At 41.0% G+C, this 13,217-nt stretch overlaps 1 protein-coding gene across 2 annotated transcripts; it reads right to left on the bottom strand.

Moving 5' to 3' along the window:
• Positions 1–995: 995 nt before the first annotated feature.
• Positions 996–9,541, bottom strand: opn1sw2 (opsin 1 (cone pigments), short-wave-sensitive 2). 2 transcript variants are annotated; one of them, XM_034167282.1, is made up of 6 exons: positions 8,569–9,541; positions 8,290–8,458; positions 8,170–8,211; positions 8,046–8,091; positions 5,349–5,588; positions 996–1,197 (listed from the first exon to the last, which is right to left on the bottom strand). In XM_034167282.1, the coding sequence occupies exons 1-6, from the start codon at positions 8,945–8,947 to the stop codon at positions 1,099–1,101; spliced, it is 975 nt and encodes a 324-aa protein (XP_034023173.1). In that variant the 5' UTR covers positions 8,948–9,541; the 3' UTR covers positions 996–1,098. The 2 variants fall into 2 exon arrangements, with proteins under 2 accessions (XP_034023173.1, XP_034023172.1); XM_034167281.1 differs by having other exon boundaries at positions 8,046–8,211.
• Positions 9,542–13,217: the final 3,676 nt, after the last annotated feature.

Raw genomic sequence — 13,217 nt, 5'->3', positions numbered from 1 at the left:
GGGCGTTTCTCTCGCTCTCTGGTCATGCCCTCCTCCTGGTTTGTTCCACGTGAAGCAGCAGGACCTTCGTGGCCGGGACGACAGTGGGGATCGAACCCACGCGGCTCGCACAAAAGACCGTTCCTCTACCAGGTCAGCCAAAGGGGAACTCCCCGTTAGCCAAGCTAGCGGTAACGTCTTTTCAATTGGGACCCGGGACTTTCATCCCGCTACACACGCACACCTGTTCCCAATCAGCACCTCATCACCTGGATGTATTTAAGGTTCTCAGTTCTCCGTGTCATTTGCCAGATTGATGCGCCTAGTCTAGTGCCTTCTCTCCAGCAATGTTTGTATTCTCGACCTGCTTGCCTTCTGTGTGTTCCGATTACCTGCCTGTGTCCTCGACCACGCCTTTGCCTGATGTTTTTGGTTTTCTTACTCTTGTTGGACTGCCTTACTGTGTACCGGACCTGTTTACTGCTTCAGTAAACTGCTTTTACCTACAGAGCTTGTTGTCAGAGTCCTGCATTTGCGTCCAGCCAAACCAGTTATCCAGACCTGATAATTACATATTATATAAATAGTAAATGTTTATGAGTGCAATGGTACAAATATTTCAGGAGGTGAAAGATTGAATGTTCCATTCAACAAGGCTATATACTGTGTGTGTGTGTGTGTGTGTGTGTGTGTGTGTGTGTGTGTGTGTGTGTGTGTGTGTGTGTGTGTGTGTGTGTGTGTGTGTGTGTGTGTGTGTGTGTGTGTGTGTGTGTGTTTAGCCACACCTACTGCTGCTGCATGTTGTTTAATACAGAACATGTTGTGTTGAATGGTGCTATATCAATTAAAATTTTTTGTTTTATCTGGTTTTGTTTCACTGTGATTGGAATCAGTGTGTTGCTGCTGTAATGTGTGCTTTACAGTATCACACAAAGTATTTGTACAAAAATAAATGCACATGTATATTTTTATTATTTTTTCATCTTGCATAATTTTTTATATTTTGCACATGCAGCACAGGATTAATATTTTGTTATAATATGGCAAAACACTCACATGCGGTTGCTGTTATTTACAATTCACGACTCATTAAGATTGGGGAAGAGAACAGTTTGTGATCTAAGCAGGCCCAACTTTGGAGACTTCAGTCACGGATTGCGACGATGTTTTTTCCTCACCTTCACCCATCCCCAGCATCGCCATCATGCATGAACGGAACTAATAGATATTAAAACAAGAATAAAATACAATTGACATATGTAGTCCAAAACCTACACTGAATCTGCAGCACAAGCAGTCGTCCAAAAACTCCAGAAAGTATTCACAGCGCTTCACTTTTTCACATTTTGTTATGTTAGAGCCTTATTCCAAAAGGGTTGAAATTCATTTTTTTCCCAAAACTTCTACACACAATACCCCATAATGACAATGTGGAAAAAAGGGTTTTGAGATTTTCATAAATTTATTAAAACTAAAACCTAAGAAATCACACGTCTATAAGTATTCACAGCTTTTGCCATGAAGCTCAAAATTAGCTCAGGTGCATCCTGTTTCCACTGATCATCCTTGAGATGTTTCTACGGCTTAACTGGAGTCCACCTGGGGTAAATTCAGTTGATTCGACATGATTTAGAAAGACACACACCTGTCTACATACAAGGTCCCACAGCTGACAGTGCATGTCAGAGCACAAACCAAGCATGAAGTCAAAGGAAGTGTCTGTAGCCCTCTAAGACAGGATTGTCTCGAGGCACAAATGTGGGGAAGGGTACTGTTCCTAGAGCTGGACGCCCATCTAAACTGACCTATCGGGGGAGAAGGACCTTAGTCTGGTAATTCTGCACTCAAAAAACTGACTCATTGATTGGATTTCCATCTAATAAATAAATATATGTAGCCCTAACTCAAATAAAGCACATCCATCCAATTTAATTTAATTTAGTTGGGACTACGTATATTTATTAGATGGAAATCCTGCTCATAATTGAATTTTCATCCAAAGAGTCATTTTTTGAGGGTGTCAGAGCTCCAGCATTCCTCTGTGGAGAGAGGAGAACCTTCCAGAAGGACAACCATCTCTGCAGCAATCCACCAATCAGGCCTGTATGGTGGAGTGGCCAGACAGAAGTCACTCCTTAGTAAAAATCACATGTGAGCCCACCTGGAGTTTGACAAAAGGCACCTGAAGGACTCTCAGACCATGAGAAACAAAATTCTCTGGTCTGATGAGACAAAGATTGAACTCTTTGGCATGAATACCAGGTGCCATGTTTGGAGGAAACCCAGCACCATCCCTACAGTGAAGCATGGTGGTGGCAGCATCATGCTGTGGGGATGTTTGACAGCGGCAGGAACTGGGAGACTAGTCAGGATTGAAGGAAAGATAAAGGCAGCAATGTACAGAGACATCCTGGATGAAAACCTGGTCCAAAGCGCTCCTGACCTCAGACTGGGGCGATGGGTCATCTTTCAGCAGGACAATGACCCTAAGCACACAGCCAAGATATCAAAGGAGTGGCTTCAGAACAACTCTGTGAATGTCCTTGAGTGGCCCAGTCAGAGCCCAGACATGAATCCGATTGAACATCTCTGGAGAGATCTGAAAATGGCTTTGCACTGACGCTCCCCAATAAACCTGATGGAGCTTGAGAGGTGCTGCAAAGAGGAACAGACAAAACTGGCCAAAGATAGGTGCACCAAGCTTGTAGCATCATATTCAAGAAGACTTGAGGCTGTAATTGCTGCCAAAGGGTGCATCAACAAAGTATTGAGCAAAGGGTGTGATACTTATATACATGTGATTTCTTAGTTTTTTTTCAAACCTCATCAGTGAAGTTGGGCAGAGGTTATTTTTTCACCCCTGTTTGTTTGACTGCTTGTGAACAGTGTGTAATCCACAATTTTCATATATCATTATGAAATTTTTACAGAAGATTCATATCCTGATAGGCCAGGCCTTATTAAATTTTCAAGGTCATAGGTCAGGAAAAATCTGAAAAATCCCCATCCTTTAACATTGAACAAATTTTCAAAAATTCACAACTCCGACAATAAAGATGGAATTTCCTTCATATTTGAGAGTGTTATGTAGGATCGTATCCTTTATCGACTGACAAGGTTTGATTCAGATCTGATCTGGATTACAGATTTTGTGGCCATTTAAATTTAACTTTGAAAACCTCATTTAATGTATATTTTACATTATATCTTAATCAAATGTGCCCCTATCACTCTCATATTTGAAAGTGTGGTGCAGACTGGCACCCACTATCACCTGACAAAGTTTGATCTAGATCTGATCCAGATTGTGGATTTTGTGTACATTTGAATGTAATATTGAAAAGTCCATTTGGTGTATATTTTGCATTACATCTCAATCAAAAGCATCTCAGTCTCTCTTATTTGTGACAGTGAGGTGCCAACTGGCACTCTCAATGAATAGACTAAGTTTGATCTGCATCAGATCTGTATTATGGATTTCGCGGATATTTGATTTTAACATTGAGAAGCCCTTTTGATTTTTATTTTGCATTATATGTTAGCTTATGAAAAGCCACTTCTAATAGGACTTTGACATTGAAAATGTTTTCCAAGGAAAAAATTTCTGGAATTGGAAACTAGTGTTGGTGAAGGTTTACGCTCTACGAGCGCAGTGCTGTAGTTTTCAATAAGTTTTCAAAAATTTGAAAAAAGAAAAACCTTTTTTCATGTTGTCATTACGGGGTGTTGTGAGTAGAATAAGGCTGCAACATAAAATGTGGAAAAAGTGAAGCGCTGTGAATACTTTCTAGATGCACGGTACATGAGTACAACTGAAAAAAAGCACATTGTAATTTCACAGAGCAGATGAAGTTGAGAGATGAATCAATAAAACACAATGTAATATTCATGTAATATAACAACATATTCTCATGAACCATTTCATATATCCTTCAAAAAGTTAAGCACAATATTTCATGCACGATCCAACAAATTTTCACACGCATGCGTTTTGTTGCAGAGTTCGCTAATCTCAGCTTCAATGAGTAAAAGTCCTTCCACATATTAGTTCTATCCACCCATGAAACCAGCTTATTGTCATTAGTTCACCTCTTCAGATAGGCAGTTGAGCTAATTATTGAAATCACCTGTTTTAGGCGCAGCGGTAGAAAGAATACATGGCCACACTTTTTCTCGCTGAAGCAGGGATTACCCACCTCTGGTATTTAGCGCTCAGCGATGTGCATTAGTGTTAAAAAAACAATAATAATACTACACTCAACAAAAATATAAACGCAACACTTTTGGTTTTGCTCCCATTTTGTATGAGATGAACTCAAAGATCTAGAACTTTTTCCACATACACAATATCACCATTTCCCTCAAATATTGTTCAAAAACCAGTCTAAATCTGTGATAGTGAGCACTTCTCCTTTAATGAGATAATCCATCCCACCTCACAGGTGTGCCATATCAAGATGCTGATGAGACACCATGATTAGTGCACAGGTGTGCCTTAGACTGCCCACAATAAAAGGCCACTCTGAAAGGTGCAGAAAGGTGTATATTTTTGTTGAGTGTAAATATAAGATGACTATCTGCCTTTTTTCAGCTAACAAATATATGGGCTATATCAGAATTTTTGTGCATTACTTTTTATACCCCCACCCCCCACTCCCCCAAGACCTAAGGCAACAACGAGATTTCTTTGCCATGTCTCTTTGGTGGATCCTTGGGTACTGCTTAAACGTCTTCAGTGACATAGGTGCCTGAGTGTCGAGGACCCCAGTGGTTGGAAAAGACCAAAGGGATGCTGATGCTTCATGTGGTTATGGCAGATGGGTAGTTATGTTAGAGATGTGGGGTGGAGCGGTTGTCTGCCTGGGTGGTTTCCATCCAAGACCCAGGGTGGTTCCACGGTGGTGTGGATGTGTGAAGTGCATGCTCCCACACATGACTCGGTTTCACTTTTCATATGTGTTACAGTTATTTATTTAGTTATTTTATTACGATAGCCTGAATATGAAGAAGTTATGGTTAGATTATATACACCATTAAAAATGTTATTTTTTAAAATATTTTGACAGATAAAATATTAGTGTAATGTTGTATTATGTTCTGAGACCGTCTGATTCTTAAGCCATTTTGGAGCTGCGGTCCCACTTCATAATCGTTATCAAGTTCACATAACGATAAGCATATCCGTCTGCACCCCTGACTAAACTGCCTGAGTCAGACAGACTCCTGTGACATGCAGAGGTGAATCTGGCACAAAAGGTTCACATAAGTAGTCTTGTTTTTGTAGCTGCTTCCCTCATCAGTCTCCCTGCATGCTTCTGTATTGTTATAAACTTTAACCTGCAAGGCATCCAGCAGCACAGTGTCCAAACCTGTTTGTTTAAGAGGATGTAGATGATAGGGTTGTAGACTGCGGAGCTCTTTGAGAAGCATGAGGGTATGGTCGCCAGTCTCAGATCAAACTGTTGCCCACGGTTGCTGACAACCCAAAGAGAAAAGGAGGTGTAGGGCAGCCAGCAAACCAGGAAGCCCAAAACCATGATGACCACCATCCGGGTCACCTCTCGTTCTGCCTTCTGGGTGGACACAGACTCAGCCTGGGCCTTTGCAGCCTGATGAAGGACAGGAAAGTCATGTTCATCAACAAGTTCAATTTTACAAAGCAAATACACAGCATCAACAGTGAACAACAGTGACATATTTGCACACGTACGGCCGCATAATAATAGTCTGATAACTGCAGTTTTTGATCATTTAGTTCACTTTGACATGCGATGTTATGAATATGAATCATGCTCATCAGAGTCAGCTCTCTATTGACTGCTCACCATCACAATCATTCTTGTAAGCGCTGCCAGCAGAGGAATACACTCTTTTGATCATTATGGTCTCTGTGTAATTACTGTCAGCTTGCATGTATTTTTGCAAGATATTTTAGGAACGTCTAATTTTGATCAAGCATGGCACGTAGCTTAGTGGATATCAGGGAGCTGACTTGCCAATATGTACACTTGGAATCCTGCTCATGCTACCTATCTGTGTCCTTGGACAAGACATGTAATCTACATTGTCTCAGTCCACCCAGCTGTAAATTGGTACTACCCTAGGCTGGGGACGCAACCTGTGATGGACTGGCTTTCTCTACAGGGGGGGTTGTAGACTCTCATGCACATGATGCTATGGAATCTAGAGATAAGCAACAGTAACAACAGGCCTCAGGGCCTGTATAGGACTTTGCAGGTACTGTATGTTAGGCCCATTCACAGGAAGATGTGATTTCATTTTGGTTAGGATCAATCAATCATCAGGTTAAGAGGTCACCGGACAGAGGTGATTGGCGATGGCAATGTTTTTTCTTATCTTGAAGTGTGTGCATGGCATCGCTGTGCTCTCTGAGCACTTTTGATCGAGTTATATATGTCAGATTTGTCACAATGAATTGATTTAGGCTTTGATAACTAAACTAACTAAAAACACAAAATCAAATTTATATGTGAAGGACAAACTATTATTTATTATTACCTATAAGGAATCATGTGATTCCATTTGAACGCCTGTAGATTGCACCATCCGGATCAACCTGTATCAATTATTGCTTATTACACCTTCTTGTTGGTCTTGGGTTAAAGTTCAATTATCCAGAGTACTATAGTCTTTTTTTTCTGTCTTTCTGAAGATTCACAGGTTGAGATGCAAAAAGTCATAAGCAACACTTCTGTTATTTTTCAGTCTATTGAGTGAGATATCACGTTAGTGTCATGGGTCACATTTTGGCATTTAGTTCTGATTAGTGCATTATTCTATGGTATTTACTTTCCGTGAAAGATTATTATTTTCCATGTTCAATGGATATTTCTCTCCCACATTACATGATCTATGATGCTTTTACTTTGACACGTCTTCTGTGGCTTAACTTCCTGTTTCTGGCCTTCAATCAACTCAATTCAGTTTATTTATACAGTGCCAAATCATAATAAAGTCACCCAAGCCCCTTTATATAGGTAAGGTCTAACCTTACCCATATACCCCCCGAGCAAGCACAGAGGAGATAGTGGTAAGTAAAAACTCCATCTGGTGTATTGTTTCTTTTTTTGATGAGGAATCCTCAAGCAGATCAGACTCAGAGAGGTGACCCACTGCTTAGGCATTCTAACGGTAACAGAGTGCATAAATCAAAGTACAAATGCGCAAAATGCAGACAAAACCAGCATGCACAACAGTCCAGAACAGATCTGATTCTAAAAAGTCTCAATTTTAAGTCCATGTGAAGTGATGTACTGTAGGTCAGCAGTATCCTTCAGGCCAGTTGTCTTGGGCCTTTCAGGTTCACATGTTCCTTTGCTTCCGCGTTTGTTTGTCTTTACAACTGACGCCAGAGTCATCACTCATTGCCAGATTGTCTAAGTTCCTTTTTGCTCTCTTACATTATTATCCAAGTGTTTTTGTTGTTGCCCTCTCTGTTACGCACCTACGCTGCCATTCTGAGTTTCCTGAGTCATTTCTGGTTTTAGTTGAATGGTATGACCGAACTCTGTCCATTGACCTTCTGCTTGTGTTTTGGATAGCCCTTCTGTCAGTCCATCAGAATGGTTATTGTCTCTTGGAGTGATCACCAGTGTGCCTGACCTCAATCTGTACTCATGACCAAGCCTTTGTCTGCTGTTTGGAAAGTGTTGCAAAGAGCCTGTAAACCAATAAACCAGCTTGTTCATACCAACGCTGTGGTTCTCTGCATTGGGGTCCTCTGTTGAACCCACTGTAGATATCAAGCCTCTGATGGAAGGGTCAGTTGGATAATGAAGGGACAGAAATTGTTCCACCCTCATTACCACTAGTTCGGTGCCCTTAAGTAGCATCCTTAAGGGTCAATAACTCCAGTGTGGTGGCTCAGTAGCTCACAGATCATGCTGAAGTTGTACTAGGCATCTTCCAGGTTGACCAAAACAGAGAGTACTGCTTTCAGTGCAATTCCTCAAACAAAGCTTTAAAAAAAACCCCTACATTAAGCTAAATTCATATCTGCTTTGTGTTCTCCCAACTATGAAAAGAAAAAAAAAAGTTTTCCTCACAAGTTTCAGCGTGATCAGCAGCTGGGAGTAGCAGAAGACGATGACGCTGAAGGGAACAGCAAAGCAGAAACAGAATAGGAACATCACATAGGATTCATTGTTGTATTTGTTGTTTGTTGTGTACCAGTCTGGTCCACAGGAACACTGCAGTCCTTCTGGGATATACCTGGACACATGATCATAAACTTAGAATGTGCTGCTTTTCAATTAGATAAGTGCAATTATGTGTATGTTGGTGCATCACCTGCTCCATCCGAACAGCGGAGGAGCCGCTGCCAACAGTGCAAACACCCAGGTGAAAATGCAGCACGCTACAGCGTAGTCAGGCTTGAATACAAAGTTTCCCAGTGGCTTACAGATGACCAGCCATCTTTCAAAAGCTATGACAGCAAGAGACCACAGACTTACCATACCTGCAATAACACAGATTATTAGGAACAGTTATTTAATTATTTTAAACATTGAGAATAAATATGCAGTCACTGTCATCTACACGACAGCCTTCCTACAAGTGACGTCTCACCACCAAGTGTAGCCATAAAACCCTCGATCTTGCATGCCAGTGCTCCCATGACAAAATACCTTGCTGCAAAGGAACAGCAAGCGGTGAAAGAGCCAACACAAGACACAATCAGGTTGGCCACTGCCAGGTTGACCAGAATGTAGTTGAGGTGAGAGCGGAGCTTCTTATATTGGATAGTACATGCAATGGTGAGAGCGTTGATGCCGGTGCCAAATATAAACACAAAGAACATAAACACTGCCATGGCATAGAAGGTGGTCGTGCTCCCCAGGTGGTCCTGAGGAACCAGGAAAGGGCTGAGTGCTGTGATGTTGTTGGTATCCAGAGGAATGGGTATCCAGAAGTCTTCTGGCAACTCGGTGCCACGGGTTGACCTCATTTTGATGATTTTTTTTTTTTTTTACTTAACGATAAAGAACTATCTTTATATTTTTGTCCAACCAATGTGTCACATATAAATTGAAAATGACAGATAAATCAGTCTTGCATATCGCTGTGATGGCGTCTCCGGGCTGCGATGTCTTTCTCAATCGCATGACAAGGATTTACTCTTATAAAGGGCTCATGAATGCCACTTATCCTCATTATCTGGTTAACTGATTGCATAATTGACTGACGGATCGGCATTTGTATTTCTCCTTGTAATTCATTTAGCACTTCCCATTCTGTCTGCGATGCCAAAGTTGCAGACTGGATATTTTGGAAGTGGCACGGTTGTGATGCTACAGGTCATTAAGAGAATGCTTAAAAAACAGTCACTCACTGCATGTTCACACTTTAACACATGTTGATAAAATGTGTTTTAGTGGTTGTGCTTAGTCCAAATTCATCTGATCACTTACACAGTAATCTAATTTATGAATGATATCTCTTAACCTCAATCTATTTGCTTCCCATTAGAATAACAACAAATTTAATGCTTAACATGTTGCCACATTGTTTTTGCATCCACGTTCGTGTATCAAGATGGTTGCAAACCTGTAAGAAAAAACAAAAAAACAATATGCGTGATCACTTGTTATTAACATCAAAACCTGTTTAGAAGTTAATCCCAGTTCTAAAGGAAGATCTTTTCTTCAGTGAGAGGTCTTTTCTTGCTAATCTGGTTTCCAATAACCTTAACTCTGATAATCCTCTGGGCTGCAGGTCTTTCGCTCGGATTTGTTTTAGCTTCATGGCATTTTGCCCTCCTCCAGTTGAAAGCGTGTTTTAAAAGTTTAGAAGGAAACTTTCTAAATCAAGTAATGCAACTAAATATCGCTATAATATTCAAAATTAGGGCTCAATATTCAATAGAACTATGCATGTAAATACAACATCAAATATGTGAAAGTATGGGAACTGTAATGCAGAATATTCCATGTGGAATTAAGGACTGCACACAAGGAGCAACATAAGCACACATAGTTTTATTTTAATACAAACTTTTTCTCAAAAATTATTTTGGTTTTGTTGGGTTTATCAGACAGTGACCTCCGATGTTGACTGGCTGCAGGGAGTCTGCATGAAGAACAGTGTCCTATAAGAACCATCACATTTAATATTCATTGACAGAATTTAATGAATGAGTGTACTACAACCCCTGGCAAAAATTATGGAATCACCAGCCTCAGAGGATGTTCATTCAGTTGTTTAATTTTGTAGAAAAAAGCAGATCACAGACATGACACAAAACTAAAGTAATTTCAAATGGCAACTTTCTGGCTTTAAGAAACACTATAAGAAATCAAGAAAAAAAGATTGTGGCAGTCAGTAATGGTTACTTTTTTAGACCAAGCAGAGGAAAAAAATATGTAATCACTCAATTCTGAGGAAAAAATTATGGAATCACCCTGTAAATTTTCATCCCCCAAATTAACACCTGCATCAAATCAGATCTGCTCATTGACACTGACCCTATGTGTCTTTTTGCAAGGAATGTTTTTGCAGTTTTTGCTCTATGGCAAGATGCATTATCATCTTGAAAAATGATTTCATCATCCCCAAACATCCTTTCAATTGTCCAAAATATCAACATAAACTTGTGCATTTATTGATGATGTAATGACAGCCATCTCCCCAGTGCCTTTACCTGACATGCAGCCCCATATCATCAATGACTGTGGAAATTTACATGTTCTCTTCAGGCAGTCATCTTTATAAATCTCATTGGAAAGGCACCAAACAAAAGTTCCAGCATCATCACCTTGCCCAATGCAGATTCGAGATTCATCATTGAATATGACTTTCATCCAGTCATCCACAGTCCACAATTGCTTTTCCTTAGCCCATTGTAACCTTGTTTTTTTCTGTTTAGGTGTTAATGATGGCTTTCGTTTAGCTTTTCTGTATGTAAATCCCATTTCCTTTAGGCAGTTTCTTACAGTTCGGTCACAGACGTTGACTCCAGTTTCCTCCCATTCGTTCCTCATTTGTTTTGTTGTACATTTTTCGATTTTTGAGACATATTGCTTTAAGTTTTCTGTTTTGACGCTTTGTGTTCCTTGGTCTACCAGTATGTTTGCCTTTAACAACCTTCCCATGTTGTTTGTATTTGGTCCAGAGTTTAGACACAGCTGACTGTGAACAACCAACATCTTAGTTTTGGGGATGAAAATTTACAGGGTGATTCCATAATTTTTTCCTCAGAATTGAGTGATTACATATTTTTTTCCTCTGCTTGGTCTAAAAAAGTAATGGTTACTGACTGCCACAATCTTTTTTTTCTTGATTTCTTATAGTGTTTCTTAAAGCCAGAAAGTTGCCATTTGAAATGACTTTAGTTTTGTGTCATGTCTGTGATCTGATTTTTTTCTACAAAATTAAACAACTGAATGAACATCCTCCGAGGCTGGTGATTCCATAATTATTGCCAGGGGTTGTATATGTAACCGAGCAACATATCTTTGTGGCCATGGTGAGGTTATAATACCACACTTCTCACTCTTGAGAAATCTGTTGTGTGGGCCGCCAGAAGAGGAGGTACTGTTGGCCCACCACCAGAGGGCGCCCTGCCTGAATTGCGGGCTTCAGGCACGAGAGGGCGCTGCCGCCACGGACACAGCCGGGGGTGACAGCTGTCACTCATTATCTCTTGACAGCTGTCACCCATCTACTCTACATCATCTCACTCCATAAAGACCGGACGTCATCTCCACCTCGTTGCCGAAATATCTTCTACCTACGGAGGTAACATTCTCAGCCTTAATCTGTGCCGTACTGCACTGTGTGTTTCTGATCTTTGTACAGGAGGTTTCAGTCATTTGTGTCAGCGGGAAGCTGAGCTGGTCGGTAACGGCAGGGTGACGGATCACACCCTTCACGATCAGTGAGACAAGTGACTGTTCAGGTTCTGTAAAAGACTGTGTTCATATTTGCGGAGGTGGAGGTGGAATATCCACCATAAGTGTTACTGGGTGTTCGCACACCCACATCTGATTGTTTCTGTTCCTCGCCAGCAGTACCAGATCTGACACGCGGAGACGGTGGCCACTTGGGGACTCGGAACTTGGCGGCTCCAGTATTTTCCATGTTCGGTGGCGGAGGAAATCGTGTGGTTCCGGTTCTTCTCAGGACAGACGTCTTCTATCCTCGAGCCTGCCCACACGACACCTTTGTTAATTGATTGTTGCACCTATTCTGTAATCTGCTGTGTGGAGTTGTGCTATTCACAACAGTAAAGTGTTCATGTTTGACTTCCTCCATTGTCCGTTCATTTACGCCCCCTGTTGTGGGTCCGTGTCCCTACACTTTCCCAACAAAATCCCCACAAACCAAGCCAGCAGGAACATCTTTTTAGTCTGGATTTCACCTTATTACACATATTTGAAAATATTAAATTTTACACAGTCAGATCATGTCAGATTTTGGAGGTTGAGTTGGTGTTTTGTGCTGCTTCTTCCAGGCTATGGAATTGAATTGGGTCCTGGATGGCAGCCACCCAGGCGAACAACTGGTCCAGTGATACCTCTCAAAAATAGCCACCTCTTGAGGCCAGATGAAAACGTAGGTGTCTCCTTGGCCTTCTTCACCCTTTGTGGTCATCAACACTGAGGCACCTGCATGCCAGAACATGCCCCCATAAATGTAACACAACAGAATTATTGCTACTCACTTTATATTACATATACTAGTAGAAGTACCCATTTTTGCCCGGGTGAATAGTAGTTACCAAGTTTTAAGTGTTTTTCTTTGGTGGGAGTATACAGGCTGTGAGGGATGTAGTTCATTTATAGCCAGAAACCACCATGTGGATACGCTGATTCCACTGGTGTGCTTGAGTATATCTTTTATGCCCAGTAGTTCCAAGCATGAATGAATGGCTCCTTTGCTATATTATATTACAAATATCTGTAATATGGCTTGTCGTATGGTTAATTATTGTAATGGATCATCCAAAAAACATGTGCTACAGGTTTTCCATTGAGTGAGGTGAGACACGGCGCCGACTGGCCAAGTATGCCACCTTCACTGCGGACATGGACCCACCTACACCCACCCACCCACACCCACACCCACACTCATGTGTAAGGCCATTTTTCAGGATTATTCAACAATAAACAATCAAGTATGTGCTTAGCCTCATTTGTGCAGTGCCCATGCTTTAGCAATGTTAGCGTATGTGTCGATCGAAGTGTCAATTTTTTTTTTAATTTTCATTTATATAAGCA

Source organism: Thalassophryne amazonica, chromosome 3, assembly GCF_902500255.1.
Source record: "Thalassophryne amazonica chromosome 3, fThaAma1.1, whole genome shotgun sequence".
NCBI classification, from domain to species: Eukaryota; Metazoa; Chordata; class Actinopteri; order Batrachoidiformes; family Batrachoididae; genus Thalassophryne; species Thalassophryne amazonica.
The sequence above is the reverse complement of the archived record's forward strand: the minus strand, read 5'-3'. Positions and strand labels throughout refer to the sequence as shown.